This window comes from Aspergillus puulaauensis, chromosome 1, assembly GCF_016861865.1.
Source record: "Aspergillus puulaauensis MK2 DNA, chromosome 1, nearly complete sequence".
Taxonomy (NCBI): Eukaryota; Fungi; Ascomycota; class Eurotiomycetes; order Eurotiales; family Aspergillaceae; genus Aspergillus; species Aspergillus puulaauensis.
This window is the reverse complement of record NC_054857.1, coordinates 804312-829908: the sequence shown is the minus strand read 5'-3', so window position 1 is coordinate 829908 and position 25597 is coordinate 804312. Positions and strand designations below refer to the sequence as shown.

At 51.2% G+C, this 25597-nt stretch overlaps 13 protein-coding genes across 13 annotated transcripts; 3 read left to right on the top strand and 10 right to left on the bottom strand.

Moving 5' to 3' along the window:
* Positions 1-1788: 1788 nt before the first annotated feature.
* Positions 1789-2772, bottom strand: APUU_10381S (Zn(II)2Cys6 transcription factor domain-containing protein; the record flags this gene model as incomplete). The annotated part of the gene is made up of 1 exon (XM_041700163.1): positions 1789-2772. The coding sequence occupies one exon, from the start codon at positions 2770-2772 to the stop codon at positions 1789-1791; it is 984 nt and encodes a 327-aa protein (XP_041549747.1).
* Positions 2773-3650: 878 nt separating this feature from the next.
* Positions 3651-4508, bottom strand: APUU_10380S (putative short-chain dehydrogenase/oxidoreductase; the record flags this gene model as incomplete). Its single annotated transcript, XM_041700152.1, has 2 exons — positions 3651-4259; positions 4314-4508. 2 exons carry the CDS (start codon positions 4506-4508, stop codon positions 3651-3653), a joined length of 804 nt encoding a protein of 267 aa, XP_041549746.1.
* A 360-nt stretch (positions 4509-4868) lies between these two features.
* APUU_10379S (zinc-binding alcohol dehydrogenase family protein) lies at positions 4869-5915 on the bottom strand (the record flags this gene model as incomplete). The annotated part of the gene is made up of 1 exon (XM_041700140.1): positions 4869-5915. One exon carries the CDS (start codon positions 5913-5915, stop codon positions 4869-4871), a length of 1047 nt encoding a protein of 348 aa, XP_041549745.1.
* A 546-nt stretch (positions 5916-6461) lies between these two features.
* Positions 6462-7977, bottom strand: APUU_10378S (flavin monoamine oxidase family protein; the record flags this gene model as incomplete). Its single annotated transcript, XM_041700129.1, has 3 exons — positions 6462-7219; positions 7271-7589; positions 7642-7977. The coding sequence occupies 3 exons, from the start codon at positions 7975-7977 to the stop codon at positions 6462-6464; spliced, it is 1413 nt and encodes a 470-aa protein (XP_041549744.1).
* A 630-nt stretch (positions 7978-8607) lies between these two features.
* APUU_10377A (uncharacterized protein) lies at positions 8608-9847 on the top strand (the record flags this gene model as incomplete). The annotated part of the gene is made up of 2 exons (XM_041700118.1): positions 8608-8934; positions 8987-9847. The coding sequence occupies 2 exons, from the start codon at positions 8608-8610 to the stop codon at positions 9845-9847; spliced, it is 1188 nt and encodes a 395-aa protein (XP_041549743.1).
* Positions 9848-10107: 260 nt separating this feature from the next.
* Positions 10108-11479, bottom strand: CYS3_1 (trans-sulfuration enzyme family protein; the record flags this gene model as incomplete). The annotated part of the gene is made up of 4 exons (XM_041700107.1): positions 10108-10680; positions 10738-11185; positions 11242-11327; positions 11381-11479. 4 exons carry the CDS (start codon positions 11477-11479, stop codon positions 10108-10110), a joined length of 1206 nt encoding a protein of 401 aa, XP_041549742.1.
* Positions 11480-12024: 545 nt separating this feature from the next.
* Positions 12025-13969, top strand: APUU_10375A (uncharacterized protein; the record flags this gene model as incomplete). Its single annotated transcript, XM_041700096.1, has 6 exons — positions 12025-12362; positions 12418-12619; positions 12675-12716; positions 12766-12914; positions 12963-13409; positions 13516-13969. 6 exons carry the CDS (start codon positions 12025-12027, stop codon positions 13967-13969), a joined length of 1632 nt encoding a protein of 543 aa, XP_041549741.1.
* Positions 13970-14433: 464 nt separating this feature from the next.
* APUU_10374S (uncharacterized protein) lies at positions 14434-15211 on the bottom strand (the record flags this gene model as incomplete). Its single annotated transcript, XM_041700085.1, has 3 exons — positions 14434-14552; positions 14607-14865; positions 14927-15211. 3 exons carry the CDS (start codon positions 15209-15211, stop codon positions 14434-14436), a joined length of 663 nt encoding a protein of 220 aa, XP_041549740.1.
* Positions 15212-15710: 499 nt separating this feature from the next.
* Positions 15711-17555, top strand: APUU_10373A (Zn(II)2Cys6 transcription factor; the record flags this gene model as incomplete). The annotated part of the gene is made up of 1 exon (XM_041700074.1): positions 15711-17555. The coding sequence occupies one exon, from the start codon at positions 15711-15713 to the stop codon at positions 17553-17555; it is 1845 nt and encodes a 614-aa protein (XP_041549739.1).
* Positions 17556-17707: 152 nt separating this feature from the next.
* APUU_10372S (uncharacterized protein) lies at positions 17708-19234 on the bottom strand (the record flags this gene model as incomplete). Its single annotated transcript, XM_041700063.1, has 1 exon — positions 17708-19234. One exon carries the CDS (start codon positions 19232-19234, stop codon positions 17708-17710), a length of 1527 nt encoding a protein of 508 aa, XP_041549738.1.
* A 568-nt stretch (positions 19235-19802) lies between these two features.
* Positions 19803-21251, bottom strand: APUU_10371S (TDT family transporter; the record flags this gene model as incomplete). The annotated part of the gene is made up of 5 exons (XM_041700052.1): positions 19803-19946; positions 19999-20284; positions 20349-20645; positions 20703-21071; positions 21121-21251. The coding sequence occupies 5 exons, from the start codon at positions 21249-21251 to the stop codon at positions 19803-19805; spliced, it is 1227 nt and encodes a 408-aa protein (XP_041549737.1).
* Positions 21252-21936: 685 nt separating this feature from the next.
* Positions 21937-23373, bottom strand: AAT2_1 (aspartate aminotransferase, cytoplasmic; the record flags this gene model as incomplete). The annotated part of the gene is made up of 4 exons (XM_041700041.1): positions 21937-22032; positions 22104-22952; positions 22998-23129; positions 23194-23373. 4 exons carry the CDS (start codon positions 23371-23373, stop codon positions 21937-21939), a joined length of 1257 nt encoding a protein of 418 aa, XP_041549736.1.
* A 182-nt stretch (positions 23374-23555) lies between these two features.
* APUU_10369S (1-aminocyclopropane-1-carboxylate deaminase/D-cysteine desulfhydrase) lies at positions 23556-24665 on the bottom strand (the record flags this gene model as incomplete). The annotated part of the gene is made up of 1 exon (XM_041700029.1): positions 23556-24665. The coding sequence occupies one exon, from the start codon at positions 24663-24665 to the stop codon at positions 23556-23558; it is 1110 nt and encodes a 369-aa protein (XP_041549735.1).
* Between the last annotated feature and the right edge of the window lie 932 nt (positions 24666-25597).

The following is a 25597-nucleotide window of genomic DNA, read 5'->3' as shown; positions in this document are numbered from 1 at the left end:
GATTGCATCCTCCCGCTGGGGCTTCGCAGGACGGATACAGAGAGGCTGGCCAGCACTATGGGATCCATTCGGAATCAGAACCTGCACCTACACGACGGATATGCTGATCAGACTCCGCGAGGAAAGGCAATAATATCTCGCTTCTCAGCTGCTTCCAAACGGGAGTCACACTCATCAAAAGTACCAAATTACCCTTCAGGTCGACTGAGCAGACACTGTGCGTCTTCGTGTTACACGGATGGCGCTGGCCCCGCGAGGCCAGACTGGACACTGCCTGGCTGGTCTGTTTGTACGAGGAAGATTGTTACATCGCCTGGCCTTGTTTCGACGACGATGCAGATACTGCAATGAGGCTACTGATCTATTGTCGCAGCCAGACAAAGTTCTACCACTTATTGTGTGGGGACTTCCCAAAACCTCGTTTGCAATGCTGTTGGGTCCGGAGCAGAGAATACGGATGCTGCATGTCGATCGACTCTGGCAAGCGAGGGGCAAGTTTTGGCAAGGAGCCTGGGATGGTCTGGGACTCTGGGTAGAGCTGCAGGCCTGGAAACTGACATTGATGGGGCGAATCTCTTCGGACGAGGCTGGCCCGGGTATGGCTCTTGTTAAGGCTCCATTCAGTGTTTGTTTCCTGCGTATTTCCGGCTCAGGATCCCCGTTTTTGGCTCCTGATAGGAAGTGGGAGCTCTCGGCGTGGAGCATTCATGTTCTTCGATTAGGGCTTTACTCCTCACCAGTCAAGCCAAAGCGACTAGCGAAAGCCCGTTTACGACATCCTCAGGGTTTACAGTTCAGCCGTTAGTGGCGTGAGTCACACCCAGGACAAGTTGAATCCCACGTCTAGCCTTGATGTAGCCTTGATGATCTTTGTAGAAAATGTGCTGAAGCGCCGAGATATCCCTCAAACAAACATCGATAGGGAGCGGGAAGTCGCAGCAGACGTTGATCACTGCAAAACGCACAGGCTTACTGCATTGGATGATGGCGACTGACGTGATCCTTCAAGCGTCTACACGTTGCGGATAGGTTACGCCCTATTCAATTGGAGACAAACACCTGTGACAGCTGCTCATTCTATAAAAAGCATCATCGCAAAAGCAGATCGTTGACCCACGTCTTAAGTCGCCTCACGCTGAGAATAACTGCCACATCAGAACAGGGTGGCCTGCGTATTGAGGTAATACAGTATTGCAGATAATGCTATGTCTGTTGTAAATGCAAATGACCCGATGCTTCAAGTTGATGATATCCTTGTTTGTTGCCTATGAGCCTGGGATATACTCCATGATATGACCAACATTCCCCATGTTTGGTAAAGCCCTGCCGTAAACCAATTTATATGTTCGACTTTCCATGCATCCAACAAGTCAAGGATACTGCCCAGGCTATGTTCACTATCCACGCGATCGCCGTTGTTGTGCCTCCTGCTGCTCCAGGTGTGATGTTGTCGCTGCAGCGGGGGACACGGGACATGCGCTTACCAGCACGGCGGGCTCATTGAACAGGTATACGAGATTGAAGCTCTTTGTTTGCAGCTGCATGGGGAGATGAACGATGATCAGTGCGACGGCAAGAAAGCCCAACCAGCATGTAGGGAAACACCATCTGCATTCCACTACTATACTTACGAGACTGAGAACCATGAGGTCGGAAGGTATACAACAGATGGATTATTTGGAGTTGGAAACTGCCGACGTAGACAAATAAAGCAACAGATGATCTGCCGATATTGAGATTGGGTGTACGCGATGAGCCGCGTATGAAAGTACGACGCCACGGCCAGTGTTAGAGCGCATCCCCAGGCAGAGAAGGATATGGAATATCCTCAACCGCCTTCCCCCTACAGGCTGCGAGGATTAACCCACCAAAAGGGGGAATTCCATGGACTAGACCGTTCTCCAACATCCCCGAATACTGATGAAGCGACACTATCGAATCAGCCGGGTTATCCACCCCATTGATAAAACTGTCACTAGTTTCATCCCACAGCGACGTACGAATGTCGAATGGAAGGGAGTCCACAAATGGAGTGCGTACGGAGTAGTTTCTCTTCTTGAGAGAGTACACACTCCGCAACATGAAGCCAACAATGATAGTGCGCCGCACACTTTCGGCAAGGATCCACGCGCGTCTGGGACTGAGAGTGCTGGGCAACTGGATCGGAGCTTGTTGCCATAACTTGTGGCTAACAGCGAGCAGCAATGCGTGGTTTGCTTCGGAGTAAGGAATGGACGGGTTCTCTATGCCGATGAGCATGCATTGTGTAAGGAGCAAAGCCTGCGCGGAAGCGAGCAGACCCTCAAAGTCGACATGGCTTGATATTCGCCTGTGGTGATATGCCAATGTCTGTTTTAATAGTGCGAGGAGAATAGTGGTGTTGTTAGAGTGAGCGTAGAGTTGGCAGATGGCATGGACGTCCTGGATCGGTGGCGGGGCCAGCTTGCCAGGCCAGAGCTCAGGGTGAATGAAGTGGGTTTTCATGCTTTCTGCAAAGAGTAACGGTAGAGAAGAGACTCCGGTTACCAGAAGCGAGATGATCCGCTGCTCGTAGCCCTTGACGATTTCCATCTGCAGGGGCCGGGGTATGGAGGGAGAGGTCCCTGCATTGGCTGGAGACTCTGCAGTAAGAGGCACATTGGCATATTCGCAGTTTATTCGCCGCCCCTGGCACCTGCTGCAACGCGGCCAGCGCTGGTCGCAACGGCGTTTCCCCCGGGCGCAGGCTTGGCAGGCCCGGCGCAGGGTCATTTGTAACGGTTTGGGGTCCATTTATTTACGATGATAGGTTGATGATAGGTTGATGGTGAGCAGAATGCAGGATCTCAGGCTGGGCTGATAGAAAAAGAGACTCGGCAGCAGCTGCGGAGACTAAACCAGAAATGGACAGTGGGCCCTTACCCTAAATGGCAAACAGTCAGGCCTGGCTAACTAGAGCGAATTAATTGACACTGTTCTTATGTTACTCAACATTGGGTGGACCCGCCAAACATCCTCCGCCAGAAACCGAAGCTCCTCTGCTGGAGTCTCAATATCGTGTTCTTCCTCAGTGGGCAGTGGCTGTCTCAAGAACACGTTATCAAGTTCTGGACGGAGCTCTAACCACGATGTCCGGGCAGGTTGTGTATATGTGGTTGCCCTGTGTCGGTGGTTGAGTTGGTGAGGTTGGCTAAAAAGGAGGTCAGAGTGCGGCAATACATGGTCGCGGGATGTCATCTCCATGATCTAAGCGCCAACGGGGATATTATTAGCTGCGAATGAGTGCGTTGCTCAGCTGCAGGCCAGCCCACCTGAGAGAGCCTATTCACAGGCCTAGACTGCCTGCCTGACCGTTTTTTTTTGCGCCTGGGGAGTATAATGGCCGTTGCTATGAAATCTAATGCAGCTTAAAATAGACAAAACGTCCGCTGAAGTTGAGCTTAAGAGAGGTGACTGAGTAGGGCTTGGCAGGTGCAGAATAGTGGTGTGAAGTAATTTTTTGGCTGTCCTCTTGGTCCCTTGCTAATAGACATGCATACGGGTTGGGTCAGGTCGGGTTAACCTGCTGGGATTCAGGTTTAACTAGTCAGAACCCAGTCTATATATTAACTAACCATGAGAGAATTCGCAGGTCCATTTTACACCGTACATCCAGGTCCTTCTATAGTTGGCTACCGCAGAAACTGTTTGATCAGGCCCGACAACATCGTCGTCATCTCCTGGTAAAGCTGCTGCCTCTTAAGCTCAAACGCCTCAAAGATATCCCTTGCAGAGCCAACAGCAATCTGATCCTCTCCTTGACCTAGCCGATGCCAAACCTCATCGGTAAATTCATCCAAGGGCATGCCAATCAGATGGCCATCCTTCAAATCAGGCTGATGTTTCGCATCATGCAATTCGGTTTGTACGGCCGGCGGGTAAATCTCCAGAACCCGCACATTGCCAGGGCCATCCTGCAGCTGGGTCCGAAGGGCTAGGATGAAGTGGTGAAGAGCTGCCTTGGAGGCGCCGTAGTTGGGACAGCGCATCATTGGCACGAGAGCCATTTGCGAGGTAGTAAAGGCAAGAGCGGTTTGTTTCTTCTGTGACTGCAAATGCGGGAGAAATGCCTTGGTGAGGTGAACCGCGGAGGTGTAGTTTGTCACCAGCTCCTGGTCAAAAATGGATAGGTCGACGGTATCGGGTTTGGAGAAATCAAAAGGCCGCTGGATTCCGGAGTTTATGAAGATGCAGTCGATGTCGGGATTCTCGCTGAGGACCTCTGATGTAAATTGAGGGACCTAAGCGGTTAATTAGATATCTCAGCTGTAGGCTTTGATAGATATATATCTTACTTCGTCCAGCTTGGTCACATCGAAGACTTTGGTTTTCACCTTGTCACTACCATGTTGACTAGCAAACTCCCTAAGGTTCTCCTCGCGGCGACCGGATATAACCAAGGGGATGTTATTCTCAACCAGCCTTGTAGCAAGGGCTTTGCCGATGCCGGAGGTGGCACCGATAACGAGAACTTTGTTGTAGTTGAACATGCTAGCAATGAAAAGAAATAAAAGATACACAGTAGGGTGCTACCTGGAGGATATCTACACCCTTTATATGTACGAATTTTCCGTAATGTGGCGCTTGAACTGGTTGTGATTGAAAAGCATCTTGTATAGAGTGGAGCGGAACCTTCAGGCGGAGTCTAATCCTAAACGGGCAACTGAGCCCGCAGCGTTCTCATCCTTGAATGTGATTGGCTGCGGAAGACCCGGCTGTCGATGTCGTCATCGCATTGAAGCAGCCGAGGTTCGTCCAAGTATTGAAGGAAGGCTTGAAATACGTATAGAGATTTCAATTCGTTATATAAATTTCAGAAGTGTGTCCCCGGGCACATTCATTACAACACTTCACGGAGTGTCCGCAACATTATACACCAGTTTCTCCCCACTCACTTTATCCTGCTTCAACAGCTCCAAGCCCTCCAAAACACCCTTCAGCCCTCCTGGGGAGACCTTGGGCTTATGCACCTTCACCTTGCCATCCGCCAGAAGCTTTGTCGCAATAGGAACCCACTTCTCAGCAAACTCCTTATCCTCGGGCTTGGCAGGGAACGGAGTCTGGCCAAACTCGAAGTACTCCCCAACGGCGGTATATCCTAGAGTCCAGCGGTCATTGACGTTCTCACGCTCAATCCCAACAACCAAAAGGGCGCTGTATTCGCCGCCCTTGGTAGATATCGCATTGTCGCAGAACTTTGCGCTAGATTCAAGAGAGATCGTGTCGAAGACAAGCTGGAGGTTGTCGTTGGTGTACTCGCGGATCTTCGCGGCAGAGTTGGGATCCCTGTAGTCGAAAACTTCATCCGCGCCGAGACTCTTCACCAGATCGAAGTTGTGCGGAGAGCAGGTCGTAATAACCGTATAGCCGGATAGCTTGGCGAATTGGATAGCCAGTGTACCAGTGGCCGTTGAGCCGCCGTAAACAAGGACCGTCGCAGCAGTCTTGGTAGGCTCAGTGGGGAGAGCGAGCTTCAAGCTCTGGTACAGGCCCTGACCGACAGTGAGGATACCGACACCCAGAGTGGCGGCTTCTTCAAAGCTGAGGTTATCCGGGATCTTCATCTGCACGTCGCCCTTGGCGACAATGTGCTCTGCGAATGCGCCGTCTTCGGGCTGCACGGCGTTGGACCCGTGCACGAACCCGCAAACGCGGTCGCCCTTTTTGAATGGCTTCTTGACGTCCTTGCCGACTTCCTCGACAACGCCGGCGTAATCGCAGCCGACGAGTACGCCGACGGGTGCGAGGAAGGCGATGTGCTTCCAGTCGGTGGGGTTCAGAGCCACACTGACGGTTTTGACCAAGATGTAGTCATCTCGGAGGGCGGGGATAGGTCTGTCGGTGACAAGACCGCCCTGCTTCTCCGATGCGATGACGACGGCTTTTTGGGTAGACATTTTGAGAGGATGGACCAGGTCAGGGTTGTTGGTAAAGGGCGTAGACGACGTTGGAGGGGAAGGGGATGGTTTTGTGGGAACTCTAGCAACGAACTACGTAACTACGTAAATTAGTTAGTTAACTATATCATGACGATGACAAATCTCATGTTAGTCGCGGAGAGTTTTACTGAAATATGTTTGGATTACAAAGAGCAGCGGTGGAACTGTGATGCCGCTGTCCAAGACTCTGCCCGAGCGGGATCCAATCTTTGCAGACAAATGGATACGGGCCCACACGGCTGGGACCAAAAGATATAGTGATTAGTGAACACTGTGAAACTAATTGCGGTATAATTACTCATGCATCCCGCGAGTGTTAGGTGAGGGCAAGGTTCATAACTTGGACATATTGGACTTGATTACCATACAGCGTGATACTCCCATTTTATGATTCAGCCCTCCAAAGCATCGTGATAAATATCGTAATATCCACAATGCAGGCATGTAAACAATAAAAACCTGACATAAGGTTGGATACCGATGCGGTATTAGAACCAGGGTCCATTACTTTCCAAGAGCCTCGATAACCTCTTGAGCACCACGGTCCCCAGACAGAACTGCTCCCTCCATGTACCCATTCCATTGAGTGGACGTCTCCGTACCTACAAAATGGACATTGCCAAATGGCGCGCTTCGTGATGCTGCACCAATTTCCGTGAGAAGACCTGGCCGCGGTGCAGGACAAGGAGCACCGCCGAAGAATTCCTCCTTCGACCACTCCATCTCGATGACATTGATGGGCGGTGGAACAGAGACATTTGCTTCAGCGCAAGCTGTCTCAAAGGCCTCTCGGAATTGTTTCCAAGTTGCATTCTTCCTTTCCTTCTCGGACAATTGCGACCATTGACGTCCTGTCTCTGCAACAATAAAGCAGGTGATTGACCACTGTCCATCACTGGGGACGCTGGTGTCTCGTGAAAACAGGATGGGGCCAACCTGGGACTGGATAGTCCCCGATAGTTCGGCAGTGCGCCACCATGGCTGCTCGAACACATAGATCATCTTGCTGTAGTAGCCCATGGTAGTTTCCTTGGCAAGACGGGCTTTTGCCTCGGGCAGTTCAGGGTTGAAGTCTATTTTCTTGTAAAGCGTACTCGGAACCGAGACTATGACTCGCTTTGCCTGGAACGTTCTTTGGTCTGATGATTTCACTGTACAGAGACCCGGGTCAAAGGCCTGTTCAATCCCAGTAATTGGCGTCGACAGGTAGAGTGATTCAGGTTCAAGCTCCTTAGCCATGTTTTGGGAGAAGGATTGGGTACCTGGTTGGATGTGGATTAGCGGATGCCTCATTCGCTATTGGGATATCCTACCTTCGCGGACTCTAAGATACTGTGCCCCGTCGACCTCGTCCGAGATTAAAGGGTCAATCCCCGTACCAGATTTGCAGCCGAAGACAAAGGAAAGCATGCTAATCTCATCTCCTTCAAGACCGAGGAGTGACTGCACAATAGACTCCACCAAGCCAGTCACCACGTCGGAGAAGTGTTTGCCGCAGTATTCCCTGACGGTCACTCTGTCCAAGTCTTTGCCCAGACTGGTCGAAGTAGGGTTGTTCAGGTTGATATCGGATACGAGACCTCTGATATGCTCGAGGGCAGACGCGACTTTCACCTGGTCTTCGTCGGGAAACTATACCCGTGAATTAGCTTCTAAAATACGATCAGGTATCGGACGATATTACTGGAAGTTCACCATGAGGGTGCAGAATAGATGTATCTGGAAGCTGCATCACACTCATGCCCTCTGCGCGCTGGACCTCTCCATGCAACCCATACTTCTTTAGCAGCTGGTACATCTCCTTCTGTGTGGTGTCGTTGATCCAGGCCGCGCCGATATCGTTGACACCGGGGCTACCGGGGTTGGATGGAACGCTTAGTGCCTTCCCACCGACACGATCGATCGCTTCGACAACTGCACAGGAATATCCAGCAGCCTGGACCTTTAGGGCAGCTCTAAGTCCGCTGAGGCCGGCACCAACAACCAGGACGTCGACCTGTTTCGGAGTGATGGAAGACATGTTTTGGAAATAACAGATAATAATTTGAGCTGAAATAAAAGCAACGAATCTTTGAATAATGAGGAAAGAAGGCCACCAGGTCCGTTATATACCGTGGTGAGATGACGAGCAGTGCATTACCCTTTTAGGCAATGGGCGATAAGCGCGGCAGAAGATAAGATAACGCCGATAAGCATTCCTCTCTCTCTCCTCTCTCCTCTCTCCGCATTTCTTCTCTCCTCCCTGTCACTCCCTGAATTCCTTTATCAAATGATCTCATGAACGCGACCCGCGGACTCCATGGAATCGCCTGCGGATTTTACCCCACGGCCCCATCGGTTTCGCTCCACTGCCGGCTGCCTAACATGCCGGCGCCGCAAGAAGAAGTGTGACCAGACGAAACCGCGGTGTACTGGATGTACTCGCAACCACTTGACTTGTAACTGGCCTCCAGTAGGTAAATCTCGTGTCCTGTGCCGAAAGGACCCGGCAGCAGTTCCTTCGAGTAGCAGCTTTTCAGAGCAGCCTCTTTCTTGGCGAATTGCAATGCCTGATCTAGCACACCTTGATGGGAGCCCTGGAAGCCTGCCTGATCCATCAATCACCTGGTCTTGTTCAATGCAGACCTTCTTGTCGCCAATTAGAGCGACAATGCTGACTTCTGTTTCTGATACCCTGCTCGCGCACTATCTGTCTAGCACGGGCCCGATGCTGTCAACTTTGCCTGCAAGATATAGTCCTTTCTTGACTTTTCTTGTCCCCTTGGCGCTCAACGATGATCTTGTAATGCATTCTCTATTAGCATTGAGTGGGACGCACTTGAGCTACCAGAACCCATCACGAGAGATCCAAAGGGCGACAGAGTGCCATTATGGGGCAGCAATTAGTGCCCTGCGTCAGTCAATGTTTGGAACGACCCTGGAGATGTCCAAGACACTCAAGATTCTAATAACACTATTGATACTCGCTTTCTTTGAGGTCGGTGACCTAATCGAGCCTTGCAACGAAATCCGATACTAACATGTATCAGACGTTATCAAACAACGTACAGGGTGCAATGTTTTTCCACCTGCGTGCTGGCCGCCCTCTCATGATAACCCTGATGGAAAGCATTCCCCAACTAAAGGCCCATGATGATCGTCGACGGCTATATAGTTTTGCCGTCGAGGTATACAGCTACTTGGTACTGGTCAACACAATCACGCCCTTAGACGCCATCGAAGATAGGAAACTGCCACTTGATTCATTTCTTAACAACCTTGGTGACTTAGGACACCAGTTCGAATCATTCGGAGCGGTATTCGGCGGCAGCCACGAGCTGTTTGAACTCTTACCATCCATTGCGAAACTTTCCTCCCGAAGATTAACTGAGCTACGGTCCTCTCCATCTGGTGACAGTTGGAAAATGTACCATTCCCTCGATGATCGAATCAAGAATTGGACACCACCCGCGATGGAACTACCGCACCCCGATCCCGGCTGGCTAACCGAAGCCAAATCCTTCCTCAATGTTTACAGGCACTCCGTTTCGATATATCTCGAAACTGCTATGCACCCCTTGGGACAGCAGGATGATGTAGATAAAACATCCAAGCACACTATCCAAGGGCACCTCGATGCGATAATGCTTCATGCCAGCAATATAATAAACTCCCCTTTCGAGACACTGCTCCTGTGGCCGGCGGTCATTGCGGGATCCTGCATGACTCGCGAGGAGCAGCGGGCCAGTATACGCTGCGGACTACATGAGTCCCGCTTCCAGATGGGCCACTGTTACCAGGCCGCGTCGCTGCTCGAACATGTATGGCGAGACCCTGATGAACGGATATTTGGGCCCTACGGTTTGAGCGTGATGATGAAGAAGCATCACATTAGCCTTGGGATCGCGTGATGATGATTCTTCATGGGTTCGGTCATAGCTCAGGTGAAGTTGAATATTAAACCATTACCAAGTGAGATAAGAACAATGAGGTCCAGTGATTGATAGGGCATCGAATGAGTCGGCGATTGAGACACAGCTCGGTTTGCGTCGGATTGACAGCCCCTTGCTCCGTGATATCAGCTCGGGCCGGGAATGGCATTATTGACCGCATCTTTCACCCAAAAGTCATCTGGGCTTCTTTGATTTGTCTATCTATCCTTTGGCTGCAGCTAAGCCCCGCCATTTTGAACCGCCAACGCCGCCCTCTCCGCAGCCTGAAGCACATCGCGTTTCAGATCCTCCGCATCCTCAATCCCACAGCTAAGCCGAACCAGATCATCAAAAACGCCCGAGACCTCCCGCTCCTCACGAGGAATTCCCGCATGGGTCATACTAGCTGGAACCTCACAGAGAGATTCAACCCCACCTAGGCTTTCCGCGAGGGTGAAAAATCGGGTATACTTGCAGAATAGATGGGCTGCTTTCTGTCCACCGCGAATCCGGAAACTCACCATCCCCCCGCCCATCGCGTTCCGATGTTGCTTGACCGTGATCGCGTGTTGCGGGTGTGTCTTTAGGCCCGGGTATCGGACTGAAATCACGTAGTCGGATGCGCTGAGTGCCTGCGCGATTATCTTTGCGTTGTGCGATGACTCCCGGACGCGCAAATGCAATGTCTTCAGACCCCGCTGAGCGAGCCAGCAGTCAAACGGGGACGGGACGCCACCGATTGCGTTTTGCAGAAATGTTAAGCGGTCTTTGAGCTCGTCTGAGTTAAAGGCTGCGACGCCCATCATGACATCCTATACTAGGGTTTTAGTATATGATACCGGCCCGGCGTGAGGGAATGCGGTGCTTACCGAGTGCCCATTGATATACTTGGTTACGGAGTGAACCACAATATCAGCCCCATGCTGCAGCGGGTTCTGGATAAAAGGACTGAGGAATGTATTATCGACCACCAAGAGCAGCCCGTACTTGCGCGCAATCGCCGCGACGTTTTCGATATCAACTAGACCAAGGGTCGGGTTAGACGGAGTTTCAACCCACACCAGCTTTGTGCGGTCCCGCTGTATCAGTCTTTCTAGATCCTGCTCGATTGTGGTCGTAAAGGAGACATCTACACCGTGGGTGTTGGCGACTTTGGTGAAGTAGCGGTGCGTGCCTCCGTAGACGTCCGAGACGGAGATGACATGGGAGCCGATGGGCAACGACTGCAGGATCACGGCAGTAGTCGTGGATCCTGATGAGAAGGCGAGCGCGTATTTGGCATTTTCAACAGCTGCGATGGCGGATTGGAAGTCGTCGCTGGTATGAACTTTAGTTTAGATATTGATAACCTTCGACGAAGCAGGCAAGCTTACCGGTTGGGATTTGCACTTCGCGTATACTCATACTCTCCGACTGGGTTTCCAACGCTGGCTTGGGCGTAGGTAGTCGCGAGGGAAAGCTGGAGAGTTAGCCAATCTATGCGTGCGGGCTCGATAGAAACCATTCCCATACCGATGGAATCACAGCGCCAGTGGCAGGATCTGGCTGGCTACCGACGTGGATTGCTCGCGTCGCGAAGCCCAATTCGGGTTCTTTGTGGGCGACAGTCATTGCGAGTAGAGCCAAATTACCAATTGGGTGTTGGGATCAAGATATTGTGTTTATTTCCGCCTTTCCGGGAAAAAGGAGTTTCTTATAACGCATATAACCCCCCAAAGTTGGAGTAACTCGCGCCCTGCAAGGACACCACGATGTTGTTCCACTTTCTCTGATTTGACCCTCAATCGCCGAATGATGGGCACTGTGTATGCTTCCCAAACGCCGATGGAGACAAGCTAGCTAGCCCACGCATCAGATATACTGAAGACTGGGGTAGGCCACTACTAGAGTCTAATGGTGAGATGGCAATGTTGGAGTACATGATAGTCGGCGAACCCCGCTTCCCCGGATTCTAACAGTGAGCCCTAAGTACTCGGATTATGATATACTGTACTCCATGGCATAAAAGCGGAAGCCCTACGTTGATATCAGCCAGACTCTGCACTGCCATATTCTTGTTTTTGTTTATCAGTTGGTCTCATTCGACTCCAACTCGGGCCCAGGTTTTAACTGGGCGTCAACAATTATCACGCCTTTATACAAACAGTGCACCAGCCATGGGCAACGACATCGAGGAACAGCCCCAGGTGGGCGAGAAAGAGTCCATCCAGCCCCCTAATCCAACCATCGACAATGCAAAAGGCGAGGTGGCGCCAATACAAACCAACAAACTCGCCCGAAGGCTGTCTGCGCGGCAAGTCTCCATGATTGCCATTGGAGGCACAATCGGCACGGGTCTGTTCCTGGGTACCGGCAAGAGTCTGGCTACCGGTGGCCCTGCATCGATGTTGCTATCGTATGTGATTTGTGGCGGCATTATATTCGTCACCATGCTTTGCTTGGGCGAGATGTCGGCGTTTATCCCGGTCTCTGGATCGTTTTGTTCGTATGCAGGGTACGTTAGTCTGGCTCATGGTGTGGCAATTAAGCCAACTCTGACATGTTCTTAGGCGATCTGTAGATGATGCTCTTGCGTTTGCGCTTACCTGGAACTACTGGTTCAATGATGCAGTGACGACGGCCTCAGATACGCTGGCCTTGCAGCTCTTGATGGAGTTCTGGACGGACAATTGTCCAGGCTGGGCGATCAGCCTTATTTTTCTTCTCCTTCTAATCGGCTTCAATCTGTTCTCCGTCCGTGTGTATGGCGAGGTACGTCCGGCACTTGCTCTTTACTCCGAGTTCAAGTTCTCATGGTCTCGAACAGATTCAATACTGGTTGAGCCTGCTGAAGATCGTTGCGATTTTTGTGAGTTACCATACTCGTTTTGTTGTGAATCCATCTAACTTCAATGCAGGCTTTCATTTTGGTGGGAATTGCCGTCAACTGCGGCGCCAACACTGAGCACAAATACATAGGAGACAAATACTGGCACCTCGGCGAGGCCCCGTTTGTCGGTGGCATCGGTGGTTTCGCCTCAGTCTTTGTGACCGCTTCATTTGCATAGTAATGATACCTCCTTATCCTATTTGATCCTCCATTGACACTTCTCAGCGGTGGAACCGAATCCATCGCCGTCACAGCCGGCGAAACCAAAGACGCTGCAAAAGTGATCCCCCGCGTCGTCAAAAACGTCTTCTGGCGCATCCTGCTTTTCTACGTCTTGTCGATCATCATCGTCGGATTCGACGTGCCCTACAACTACCCCAACCTAGACGAAAAGACGTCAAGGACCAGTCCGTTCACCGTGGTCTTCGACAAAGTCGGGAGCAGCGTTGCGGGGAGCTTCATGAATGCTGTGATTTTCACGAGTGCACTCTCCGCCGCTAACCACGCGTTGTTCGTTGGTTCGAGACTGCTGTATACGCTGGCCCTGGAGGGACATGCCCCTCGGGTCTTTGCAAGACTGAACCGGTTTCAGATACCCTGGCTTGCGGTGCTGGGGACATCTGTTATCAGTGGGCTATGCTTTGGGGCGAGTTATATCGGGGCTGGTCAGTTGTGGGTTTGGTTACAGAAGTAAACAGCATGATTTTTATCCACCTTTTACACCTACTGTGCCATTTCTCTAAAGCGAATGCATGCTAACATATCTCTGTTATAACAGCATCGTTGGCGTATCCAACCAAGTCTCCTGGGCAATAATCGGCATCACCTCGCTCCGTTTCCGCGCAGCAGTCCGCAAGCAAAACCTCGAACACCTACTCCCCTTCAAAAACTGGACATACCCATACGGCCCGATTCTCACGATCATACTGAACATTGTCCTCATCCTAGTGCAGGGCTGGACGTGCTTCAGCCCCGTGTTCAAGGCTGTGGATTTCCTGTCGTTCTATGTCCAGATTCCGATCCTGTTTGCTATGCTGCTGGGTTGGAAGCTGTATAAGAATACGAAGATTGTGCGGCTGGGACAGATGGATTTGGTTACGGATCGGTATGATTTGGTTGATGATGGTGTTGATTGGCAGGGGAGGGAAGAAGGAGTTGAGGAGCGGGACGGCCATGGAAATCGGAAGAAATGGATGCAGAGAGCGAAGAAGTATGTGGGCTATGTGTTTTGAGGCATGGTTTAAAGTACATTTGGAGCTGCGTTTACGATTCTCAGGTATTTAGAGTTGGGACTACGCAGGGGTATGTGTTGGAAGGCAATGGATATATATTTATATTTATTATAAACGTATGGATGACTGGAACCTTCTGAAAGTTTTGCATATTATTAAAGCATTTTATGCTATCGCCATAAACCTGTTCGATAGTTGGCATATAAAGTAATAAAGATGAATGCCAATCGGTACTTGTATATCTGTAATTAGTATGGTAAACCTAGGCTCATGGGAATCGAACTACATAACGTATTCAGGATGAGGTAGTTTCATAATTTGTTGTATTGGTAAAATATTAGATGCATAGCGTATAACCCCGCCAGGAGGCTATTTCTAGAAAACAAACGCCAAGAATACCGCCAAGCTGAAGAGAATGGGTCATGCAGTCATTAGAAATTGGTTAGAGAAGAACTGAAAAGCGATCATTCTGACGCCTCGTTCGGCCGTAGGACAGCCCGCGCCTGTGGCACATAGCTGGACTTCCCTGTGGCCTCGTCGAAGATGTGATACCCATAGTCGGCTGCGTTGGGTGGAGTATACACTTTTCAAAGTTAGCAATTTTGCAGTGTCTTGTTGGCAAGAAAGGGAAACATACAGTGTAGCGAAACAGCCACCTTGGTAGGGTGTGGGTTATAGACCCGGTGAAGCCCGATATCGTCAGCGATGTAGGTCACATCATTCGGAGAGTGTGTTGTCTCGGACTTGATTTGCAGAGGGGCAGCACTGCCGGCGTCCGTCTCTGGAGCAGTATAAACTGTTTCTGTCAAGTTGCCTGCTAGAACTTTCATGATGCAGTGGGCGTTGGCGTGGTCGTGGATGGGCGAGCCCTTTTGCGGGTTCCATACGAGGAGGAGCTGTAAAGTAAACTTGGTTAGAATTTATGGGAGTACTTTCGGAAGCGAACCTGTTACTTACAATATTGGCTTTGTGGTTGATGTTCTCGATCGCATTGCGCGTGTAGTTCTTCTGCAGGTCGTTGTGGTAGAATTGTGTCCAGCCGCCGTCGCTCGCTTCGTACTTCTTCACAAGCGAGATCAGGTAGTTTGAGTCGACATCCGAGGAGGCAATGCCGTTTGAATCGCCGAGATAAGCCTTGACATCGCGGACGAGGTCGTCTAGGGAGTATTTCTTGGGGGGGTGTTCTTGGCGGTGGCCGAGTTTGTCGGTCACCGGGACTGTGGGACGTGAGAGGATGGACATTGTCGATGCTGCGATAAGGATGTGAGTGTGACTTGGATTGAACTTGCAATGTGTTCTTGCCAGGGCAGTGTATCTCTTTTATGGGTCTTTTGTTGTGGCACAATCTCGGGCTCCCGTCAATCGGCGAATGATCAGTCGGCGACCCAATTGTGTGATGTCAGGCGCTTCGAGACGGCAGTCAGGGGAATGTCGGTGAAGATAAAGCAGATAACAAAGGTTGCTGGATTTATGATGATAAGGGACAGATCTCATATTCATTCTCCTTCTACCTCTGAATCCATCTATGTATGTGTATATATGCTGTAGTGTATCGTAGACAGAGCAGGCCGATGTGGCGACTTGATTGGTGGAGCCGGGCGGACTCGCTTCGTTCACTGACTGCATCGACGAACTGAGACTGAGTCCTTCACTCATCCATATTTCACACTCATTCCAGCCTTCGTAGCTGCAGCTGATTCTCCCAACTCACATCTGGATCGCCCTATGGCCTGAACGTGCAATGCCCGTGCGACCGACCAAGGAAAGCGGTCTGACCCCCGTGGCCTGCACCGACTGCAGGAAGCAGCATCTCAAGTGCGATGCAAAGCGCCCTTCGTGCTCGCGCTGTCTGCAAAACGGCCTTCTCTGCCAATACCTCGCTTCTCGTCGGGGCGGTCGTCGCAAGTCTCGTCGCATCCAGGAGCCAGGCGCCCCTTCAACACCAAGTCCGTATCAGCAGAGCCTGCCAGCAATGCAGCCTGTCTTCCACAGCGCCACCCCCGATCTGTCCATCCAGGCTAATCCGCAGGCGCCGACTCCGACAAATACTTCGTTCTCGCGACAGGTGGCCAGTGCTGACCTGCCGGATGCCGCTGGGGATGAAACTTCGTGGCTGGGGATGCTCCCTGCTAATGACTACAACTCCGGCGCGTTCTCAAACAAATCAAGCGTTGAAAATGACGACCGCCTGCGGCGACTGTACTACGAGAACTTCCATGCTGCTCACCCAATTCTTGTCCCCAGTGGGTTGTACAGCGATCACAATTATCCGCTCTACCTCCAGACAGTAGTGCATTTCGTTGGTTCGCATTATACTGCGACCGGTCGTGCGACCGAGTATAAGAAGAGGGTCGTCGAGCAGCTGGGGGCCCATACCGAGCATTCTCCCGCTACAGTGCAGGCGTGGCTAATATATGCCATTGTTCTGAATGCCCGAAGGGAGTCAGATGAAGCCCAGGCTGCCTTGACCCAGAGCATTGACCTGGCCCTGGAACTGGGAATGAACAGGGCTGGGTTCGCGTCGTCTTCTCATGCAGTGTGCTCGATAGAAGCTGAGAGCATGCGGCGAACGTGGTGGGAACTGGTAATCACCGAAATATACATGGCCATATCTCTGAACTCGTTCGCCTTCCGCTGCAGCGCTCTTCCTCCGGAAGTGGCTCTCCCATGTGAAGAATCAATTTACAACGGGGGCAGGGATATCCCCAGGCCGAGCATGATGCTCGATTTTCGACGACGCATCCTCGCAGCTGAGGATCCCATCTTCTCTTCGTTTAGCTACCGGATTGAGGCCACGATGATTCTATCCAGAGTTATCGTGTTAAATCGTGTCCCCGAGTGCCATCGCGACCAGGTCCAAGCTGCTGAGAATGCCCTGGTGAGCTGGACCAACCACCTCCCGGCGAAGAAGCTGGACATTGTCGATGCGTATGGAAACGTGGATGAGATGATGTTCCAGGCTCATCTGACAACAGGCTATGCTGCCATGCTGCTTCACCTGCCTCGTAGCGACTTGCAGCCAGTGCTGGCACAGCCGGAAAAAAGCCAATTCTGGCCAGGAGCGTCGTGTCATTTGCAGCTCTCATCGACATCCACTCGCCTTGTGCATAGTATCAAAGCTGCTGAAGCTTCGCGGCAGGTGTCCGACTCAATCTCCGTATGCCCCAATATCCTCAAGCACAGTCCCTTTATCATCCCCTCTCTTTCACTATGCGGCTTGATCCAGCTCGCCACATCCACACTGCACTCAGACGAATGCTTCGACCACCATTGCAACCGTGTCAACCTTATCCTTGGCTGTCTTAAGAGTGCCCGGCGGACATGGGAACTGGCCGAGTCAACGTACCAAAGTCTCAGATCGTCTGCAGCAGAGCTAATGTCTGCTTCGCTTGAACGGTGCCAGTGGAACTGCGCACATCTTAATCAACTCGTCCCGACTGAGTCGCTGCCATCAGATCCGACGCGGCCAAGCTCTGCGTTGGATGGACAGGATCTGATGGTGACCGATCTACCGTCGAATTTCTTTGATCGCGCCTGCTTCAATGCGTCGTTCTTCACAGCGGTTCCGGATCTAAATATGATATGATTTCAAGTCTGTATCTTCTAGCGATGGCGTTCTATTCTATATCGTGTTTACATGGCGTATGAGCCAAAAATATGCATCATTTCATTCAGTTTAATATGCGTTAAAACGGCGATATTATGCTTGTTTCTGTAATGATACTTGAGTATAAAGAACTATGCAACTTGGATAAAAACACGGCCATAGCGAGTCAGAGGGAAATGCCCATCATCAGTCCCTTGAAGAATAATTGAGATAGTTTGCCCGGTCTTCGCGTCTGCAGGAACAGCCACATTTGCGTTGTTACCAGACTCAGTCACAGTCACCTTCCCTGGGTACGAGCCCTCGTCGAGATACTGCCACCAGGATGTAGTGACAGTGCCATTATCCGGATCACTTACAACCCCTGCCAGAGTAACAGTCGATCCTGCTCTCGCCTTAACCGTAGTCCCATTGGCAATCTTCACCTCTGGCGGATGGTTTGCAAGTTCATAATCCGGCGTAAGGGTCCACTGCATCCTCGCCGCAAAGTCATTCTGCACAGCTGCCATCCAGCGATCTGTCGTATAACTTGCATCTTCAGCCCCAGTCTGGTTCTTCTCATTCTCGACCAGCTGCCACAGATTCGGCGAGCTGCTGTTCTGCTTCGACCGCCCACCCCAGCCACCCAAGGCCGGATTCGCCGGGTCCTGGATCCCAGTCTTCAACAGCGGGTTGAATACCACATTATCGCCCTCGGATAGGAAGTCATACGGGCCTAGCGGGTCACAGAATTGGTTAGGGTTCGCTTCTAGCTTCTCCAGATCACCGAATAAGTCCATCTGGTCTCCGGGCATGGACTGCCCGTCGAGCCAGGAGCGGTACAGCTTCCCATATGGCCCCGTCTGGATATTCGTCTTCGTCCAGTTCCCTGTGAAGTAGACATGGTCGTCTGGTAGACCGCGGACATTGCCATCCCCGCGCTCGCAGTTATACCCCCAGGTCGCATACGCAGCGACAAATTGCTCGACGCGGATGTCCGGCCACTGGGGCGCAATGTACTTCTCGTACGTCTCGTCCTGGAACCCGCTCGCGAGGATAACTGCCTTCGTAGAGACGGTGGCCTTGATATTAGCCCATTGAGAGGACGGTGAGTACTCCTCTTCGATAGACTTCAGCGCGCGCGCAATCGTGCTCGTCCCGCCCCAGGCCTGGAGATACAGCGGCCTAGAGTCCTTCGTATCCAGCAACAACTCCCGAATAAAATCCGACCCCTGCGTATCCCGCTCCATCTCGCCCTCAAAGTCAATATTCCCGATCTTTACACTATCCAACAACTCCTCCGGGCTTGGGTAGAATGGGTCATGGTTCCGCAGGTTCGGATATACCTCTGCATATGCTTTGAGGACTATATCCTGGATATACCGCGTGCCGGTCCAGCGCCAGGTCCATTGTGGGCTTGTGTACTCGCGGTCTGGGAGGTAGAACTTTGTGCCGTTGCCGTCGCCAGCCCAGTGGTACCGGCTGGATGAGTAGATTAGGCCCTGGGTGTCGAGTTCGTTGGTGTAGAGGAGGTAGCGGATTAGGGAGGCAAGGTCGTCTTGTTCCATGTCTGTTGTTACTACGGTGCGTGGCATCTGATTCCTGGGGTTGAAGTTGACTGGGTATGTCTGGACTGTGGCCAGTAGGCCGATGGTGAATAGACAGTGAAGGAGGAACTGCATCTTGTGTATATCTGTATCTGTATAGAAGGGTACCTAGGTAACTGGTAGTTCCCCGGCCACTCGGACCTATTTAATACTAAATAATCTAACCCATCGTAGGCTACAGTTACTGAATTGGGCTTCTATTCATGCGGTCATCCAATACCTCATCTGTGGGGGACTGACTGACTGACTGACTCCACCCCCACATCGGGTGTTTGTCGATCATCATACGCGGGAAATCTCGCTCTCTGCAGAAGACATGGATTTTGATGCGGGGAATTTGGGGAACATCGACCCGTACCCTGTTCATGGCGCTTATTCCTGCCTTCTCCAGATGGCGCTCTACCGAGGTTTAACCACCTGTTTATATCAATGTGCACAACCTTCCTACTTCGGACAGGGAGATGCATGAATCGCATGAACTTAGAAGACTACGTCATGGTAGGCAATACTGCGGTGCATAGGCTTGTTAATCTACCGATATGTACAGACGAGGCTATTAGAATGGACTTTCGGAGAATTAAATATATGGCTTTAGAAAATATAACAAAGACAGCTTTTCAATACTTCAACTTCACCAGAACTATCACCTCCCAGCCTCAAGATTCCGCTCTCGCTTCTCTCGTAGATCTTTCAGACAAGGCGCCACGAACAGAGTCTGGTTATAAATGCCATGAACGGTGAGCCCCGAAACCACAATCCACAGCAAGACCACGCACACAGAGAAAACCTGTATAACTCTATTAGTAAATAAATCAGATAGTGGTTTAAAAGAGCCATACCGTCCCCAAAACAGCAAAGAACCTCGAGGGCAAATCCCGCCCAAGCTGCGTCGTGCATGTCGTGAATACCCCCAGCGGGAAAGTAAACGCCCACCAGCCGAGATTAAATGGGAACTTCCGGACCCGGAGAATCGAACTGACGGCGAAGAAGAGCCAGAGTGAGCCAAAGGCCCAGAGCAGCAGCCCGATCAGGAAGCCCATGTCGTCTAGTGTCTCCCCAGTTCCAGGGTGTAGGGTGTGCGTCTTTGGAAGGATTTCGCGGGCGACGTTTCCTAGTTTTTGGATTCTAGATTATTCATTAGTTAGGCTATGGGCTGTATAGGTTTTGGAAGGTAAGAGCCAGAACTCACCCGTATCCTCCTTGTCCAAGAGGCCCGACAGGCAGGAATGTGCTAACGATAATGGCCTTCGGGGGCAGCTTGTGCAGCATCAGGCGGTGGAGGTAGATGACAATCACCATGAGAGCGAGCGGAACCCCTACACCCCAGAGGATATAACTGGCGAGGATGGTAGCCAGGGCATACTGCGGATCAGGCAGGACCTCGGCGACTATGCCTCCTGAAGCTGCGGCGACGACGCATGCTACAATCGGCAGCAGCCAGGCGGCTCCCATTGCTGAAAGATCTGCTTCGGACTTTCGTGTCATCCTGGTTGCAGATGTTAGTCTTGGGCCTCACTCGGGGGTTAGGACAGAGTATACTGACATGATAAATGGGATCCCGAAGCACGTCAGGACTGACACAATAGCATCTGCGATCCACATGGCCCAGGCGAAGTAGGCCGCCCATTCACCCCAGGCCGGGACACAGACGAACACGAACATGTTCACGATCGTAGCGAAGCCCATGGGCAGCGTTCCGAGGAAGAGAGACTGGGCCGGGTGGGCCACCATCACAGGGAAGATATCAGGATAGAGGATATAACGGATGGCAGTTATTGAGAGAAAGATGCCGAAGAGGAGCACGTTGAGGGCAAATATTATGATCGATAGCCAGTAAAGCCATGTTCCGTTGTAGGGCAGGGTGTTGAGGAGAATCGAGACGATCCCTGTTCCCATGTTTACAGAGAACCAGCTGGTGGACGGTTAGTACATGTCTCAATGGTTTGGATTGGGATTCATACGCTGGTGTAAAGTTCTGCACAATGTATCGCCATTGGGAAAGTTTGGCGTCCTCTGCGCCCTGTTGCCTAGAGCATGGCTGACGTGTAGCTGGCTTGTCAAAAGCCGCCTGTGTTCCTGACGAATCGAACATTTTGTGTAAATGTAGCTGAACTGAAAGCCAACGCGAAGATTTTATATAGAATTCTCGAGCGCCACCGAGGTGGAAAAGCAGCGGTAGTGGCGAATGAACTGTTCTAACAACGGCAGGGAGACCATGGGTTAAAAACCAAACATACTTCTGGATCTCGGCCGACATCCGATATATTTTTTCCAATTAACGATGTCATAGGCCGAACCCAATGTGACGGTTGTTTTGGTGAATAATGGAATAGAAGCAATCGCCGACTAAATCGGGTCTCTCGGCATGTGCTTGGACCCCGACAATCATCTTTCTATATTAAAAATTTGCACTGGGGTAATACATTTTAACAGTCTCCCTGAATTTCATTAATTAAGGAGTAACAATTTGGTCAATTACAAGTGACGGTCGTGGGTGCTGATGCGGTGACACAATGAGTCACTCAATGTAGGGCTGCCGAACGTCCCGGGGACCAGCATTGACCAAGCATCGGGCAAGGAGTCACCGTGTTTGTTGATTACGGTCTTTGTTTTCATGCGAATTATTTCTCATTTTTCGAAGCAGTTGATTGGTATATTTTCAGACTGGTTTACATGTTATATAAAGTTGCAAGATCACTTCCATCGACCAGCCTCAAGAGTTTCCGCTATTCAACCGTTGGAGGAAAGCAAACTCATGAGAACCGTCCAAAATAATTCTAATTGCAAGTCCGCACGGCATCATCAACAGCATCAATAAAATAATCAATGTTTTGCGGATTCAGTCCCGCCACCGAGACCCGTCCGTTTTCGGTCTGAGAAGCAAAAGCCATTCGGCGTTAGAAACAAAAGCCCACATACCGTATTCCGACCAGAAGAGACTTACCATGTATATATGCCATTTATCCTTCAAATGCAGGATCTGAGGCCGAGACAGCCCAGTATAGCTGAACATTCCGATCTGAGTCGGCAAAAAGTCCCATGAACCGGGCGTCCCCCTCGCCTGCAACTGCGCGCTAACGGTCTCTCGAATCCCCGATAAGCGCGAACTCATAACACGCAGTTCACCCTGCCACTGAGAAAAGAGCTCTTCATCATTTAAAACAAGACTCGCAATACGCGCCCCGTACGCAGGCGGGTTGGAGATCTGGGCCCGTTGCAGGATAGCAAGCTGAGTAGCAACGCGATTACAAATCGCCGATGCATCTTTCCCAGGGGCAACTATAATATGAAAAGCCCCGACTCGTTCCCCGTAAAGCCCGAGATTCTTGGCAAAGGACTGCGCAATGCAGCATTCCAGCCCCTGCTCCACGAAATAGCGACAGGCCCATGCGGCGCGCGTGAGATCCCCGGATGCGAAGCCCTGGTAGGCGCAGTCGAAGAAGGGGAAGTGGCCGCGGTGCCGGATCACGGAGGCGATTTGTTTCCATTCTTCTTGAGTTGGGTCTATACCTGTGGGGTTGTGGGCGCAGGTTTGGAGGATGACGATCGAGGCGCGTGGGGCGTTCTTTAGAGTATCTAGCATTGCGGTGATGTCGAGGCCTTTTGACGTCGGGCAGTAGTAGGGGTAGGTCTCGACTTTGAATCCGCACTGGGAGAGGATCTGATAGTGGTTTGGCCATGTTGGGTTCGATATCAAAGCAACTGGTTTCTCTAATCCGGAGTGATGGCGCGCGAGAAAGCTCGCTCCGAGGTAGACCGCACCAGTCCCTGATATGGTTTGAAAAGAACAGATCTGTGTTGTTTAGGAATGATACCAACATAGTGTAGCAATACTCACCCGCTTTTCTCTGATAGCTGGGCTGCCATCCCCGAGAATAGGATTCTGCGCAGCACTCAGAAAGAAATCTAGACCTCTAATGGGTAAATATTCGTGATTCGATTGAGGATCCTCATGTAGCATATCTTGAGCCTATAGTGGTGTTTCGAACGAGGTTAGCTCGATGGATTTGGCCGTTGACCTCAACATGGGATACCTTCTTGACTACCGGCAGAACCCATGGCTTTCCGATCTCGTCTCTGTAGGCGCCTATGCCCAGGTCTATCTTTCTCGCACTTTGGTCCTCGCGGTATTCCCTCATCAGACGATAGAGGGGATCTTCGGGGGCTGCGGGAACGCATGACAGGTCAATACAGCTCGCCGGGTTATCAAGCATTGTGCCAAGTTGTTTAATGAAATACCACTGAAACGAATAAGAATTTATCTGCGAACAGAAGTTTTTCCTAATTCACAGATAGATATATTAAGCCTTCCAAATAATCCCTACTCCTACGTGGAATTGTTTGGGTTTCACCTCCGATGAATCGGCGAATGGATTTTTTGTAGGCATATGATACCCTAAACGGACGCCGGCAAAGGCGCATAGACAGAAAAGACAGTCTGACCACCGGTGTGAATGAAAAGTACATTGACCTTTTCAAAGCCCGTGTATCCATTCTTCATGGCGTCAGACATCATCTCCCCACTGCTGAGAAACGAAAGCATACCCCGTGCTGCCTTCCCCGAATATACCGGGTCCATGAGTATTCCCTCCTTGACAGCCACATCGCCCAGCGTACTCTGCAAATTATTATCGAAGATGCCATATCCAGGACCGCAAAACCGGTGATCAAGTCGGACGTCATTTAAAGAGTGGTCTCTCTCAGAGTCAAGCCCGATTTTGTCTCCGACCGTTCGAGCAATTGACAGCACCCTTTCTTCCTGCTGAGTCTTCGGCGATACCATTATGCCAATAATTTGTCTTTTTGGCAAGGTGTTTTCTTTCTTCGAAGCCTTCTCCAGCAGCCGGAACCCTGCAATGAGGCCTGCAATTGTGCTTCCACTTCCACAGGGAAGGAAGATATAGTCAAACCGACCGGTCCCTCCAAGGTCCATTTCAGCCTCCTGCGTTGCGATTTCAAACGCACACTGCGCGTAGCCGAGACCACCTAGAGGATGTAGACTCGCGCCTGACGGAATCCAATAAGGCACTTTGCCCTGTGACCGTAGTTCACTCAGAACATCGTCCTTGTTACATTGCCCCGAGTGCACCCGGGTCTGGGCTCCAAGAAGGTTGTAGACTTGGAAGTTCCCAGCGCTACGAAAGATATCGGGACTCTCTGCGGTGGAAAGACCCCCGGACCTCTCGTTAAGCAGTAAGACACACTCGAGCCCGAGCTTCGCTGCGACAACGGCTGTTTGAGCGGCATGGTTGCTCTGAAGCCCACCCTCTGTGACCAAGGTTGTTACCCCTGGTGTGGCTAGAATGTCAGGGATGATATACTCTAGCTTGCGGTACTTATTGCCACAGCAGACAAGCGGGGCAGATTGATCATCTCGCTTTGCCCAAACTTGAATGGGAGAGGAAGAGTCTAGTGCATGGTTTGCAAACTCGTGGATCGGGGACGGCCCAGGGTACCGAAGACGATGAAAAGGCACCGATGCAAAGGGTTCTGGGAGGTTGACCATGTTGACGAGCTGTTGTAGCTTGCTGACAGTCAGGAAGTCATTGCCAATATAGCTGAGGGATAACGAATGTCACTGCTTGCTTTACCTGAGCACCCAATGACAGTTAGCGAAGTTAACTATTCCTGATTGGCTTCGGCGATTGCACTCGGGGTCAGTGCGTTCGTATTGTTCAATCGAATGAGGAAACCGCGACACGGGCGAGTGCGGTGGACTGTACCTTCCAGTTGATATGGATCTATTGCAGTTGACACATACGGGGGGTGCGACTGTCTATATAATAAACACTGCAGGGTCAGGGCCATCGCGCCTCCCCAAATAACAAGCGTTACATTTACTTAGGAAGCTGCGATGGTCAAAATGCAGAACTTGGAAGGAACTCTGCCCACCGTCCTCTTTAATGTTTCTTTGGGGTGCAATATCCCTGAAGAATACTCACCAGGTATAAACCACGACCGGTACAACTGCCAGTAGAGGGCATATATCTAGAACAAGTATCGCTCGTCAAGAGCGGGGTAAAGAGTCTCGAGGGGGGAGTTCCTTTGCACCGAGAGAGAAGTTCCAAGCGCCAAATACCCTTGTCAAGTAGAACTGGATGTGGAAGCATTTCACGATTGCAACTGGTGAGTCGGTGACCAACAGGGCTAACCAAAAGGTCCCTAGCAAAGATAATAGGCCCAAGAAAGAAGACGACTCGGATGCATGACTCGGCCAATTGACGCTATTCACACCGACCAGAGTGATCAAGGGCCACGGTGACATAGCAGACTCTGGGCAATGTCTTGGCTGCCTCCGGGCTCTGTCAAGCGTACGCCAGAGGATGACAGTGTGCCTAGAGAAGCAGCAACAACGCTGATCCCGTCGTTTGAGGCTTTCCATTCGTCTGGTTTCAGGTCTCGAGCCCATGTGCCAAGTTCCAAGTTAAATTGTCGAGC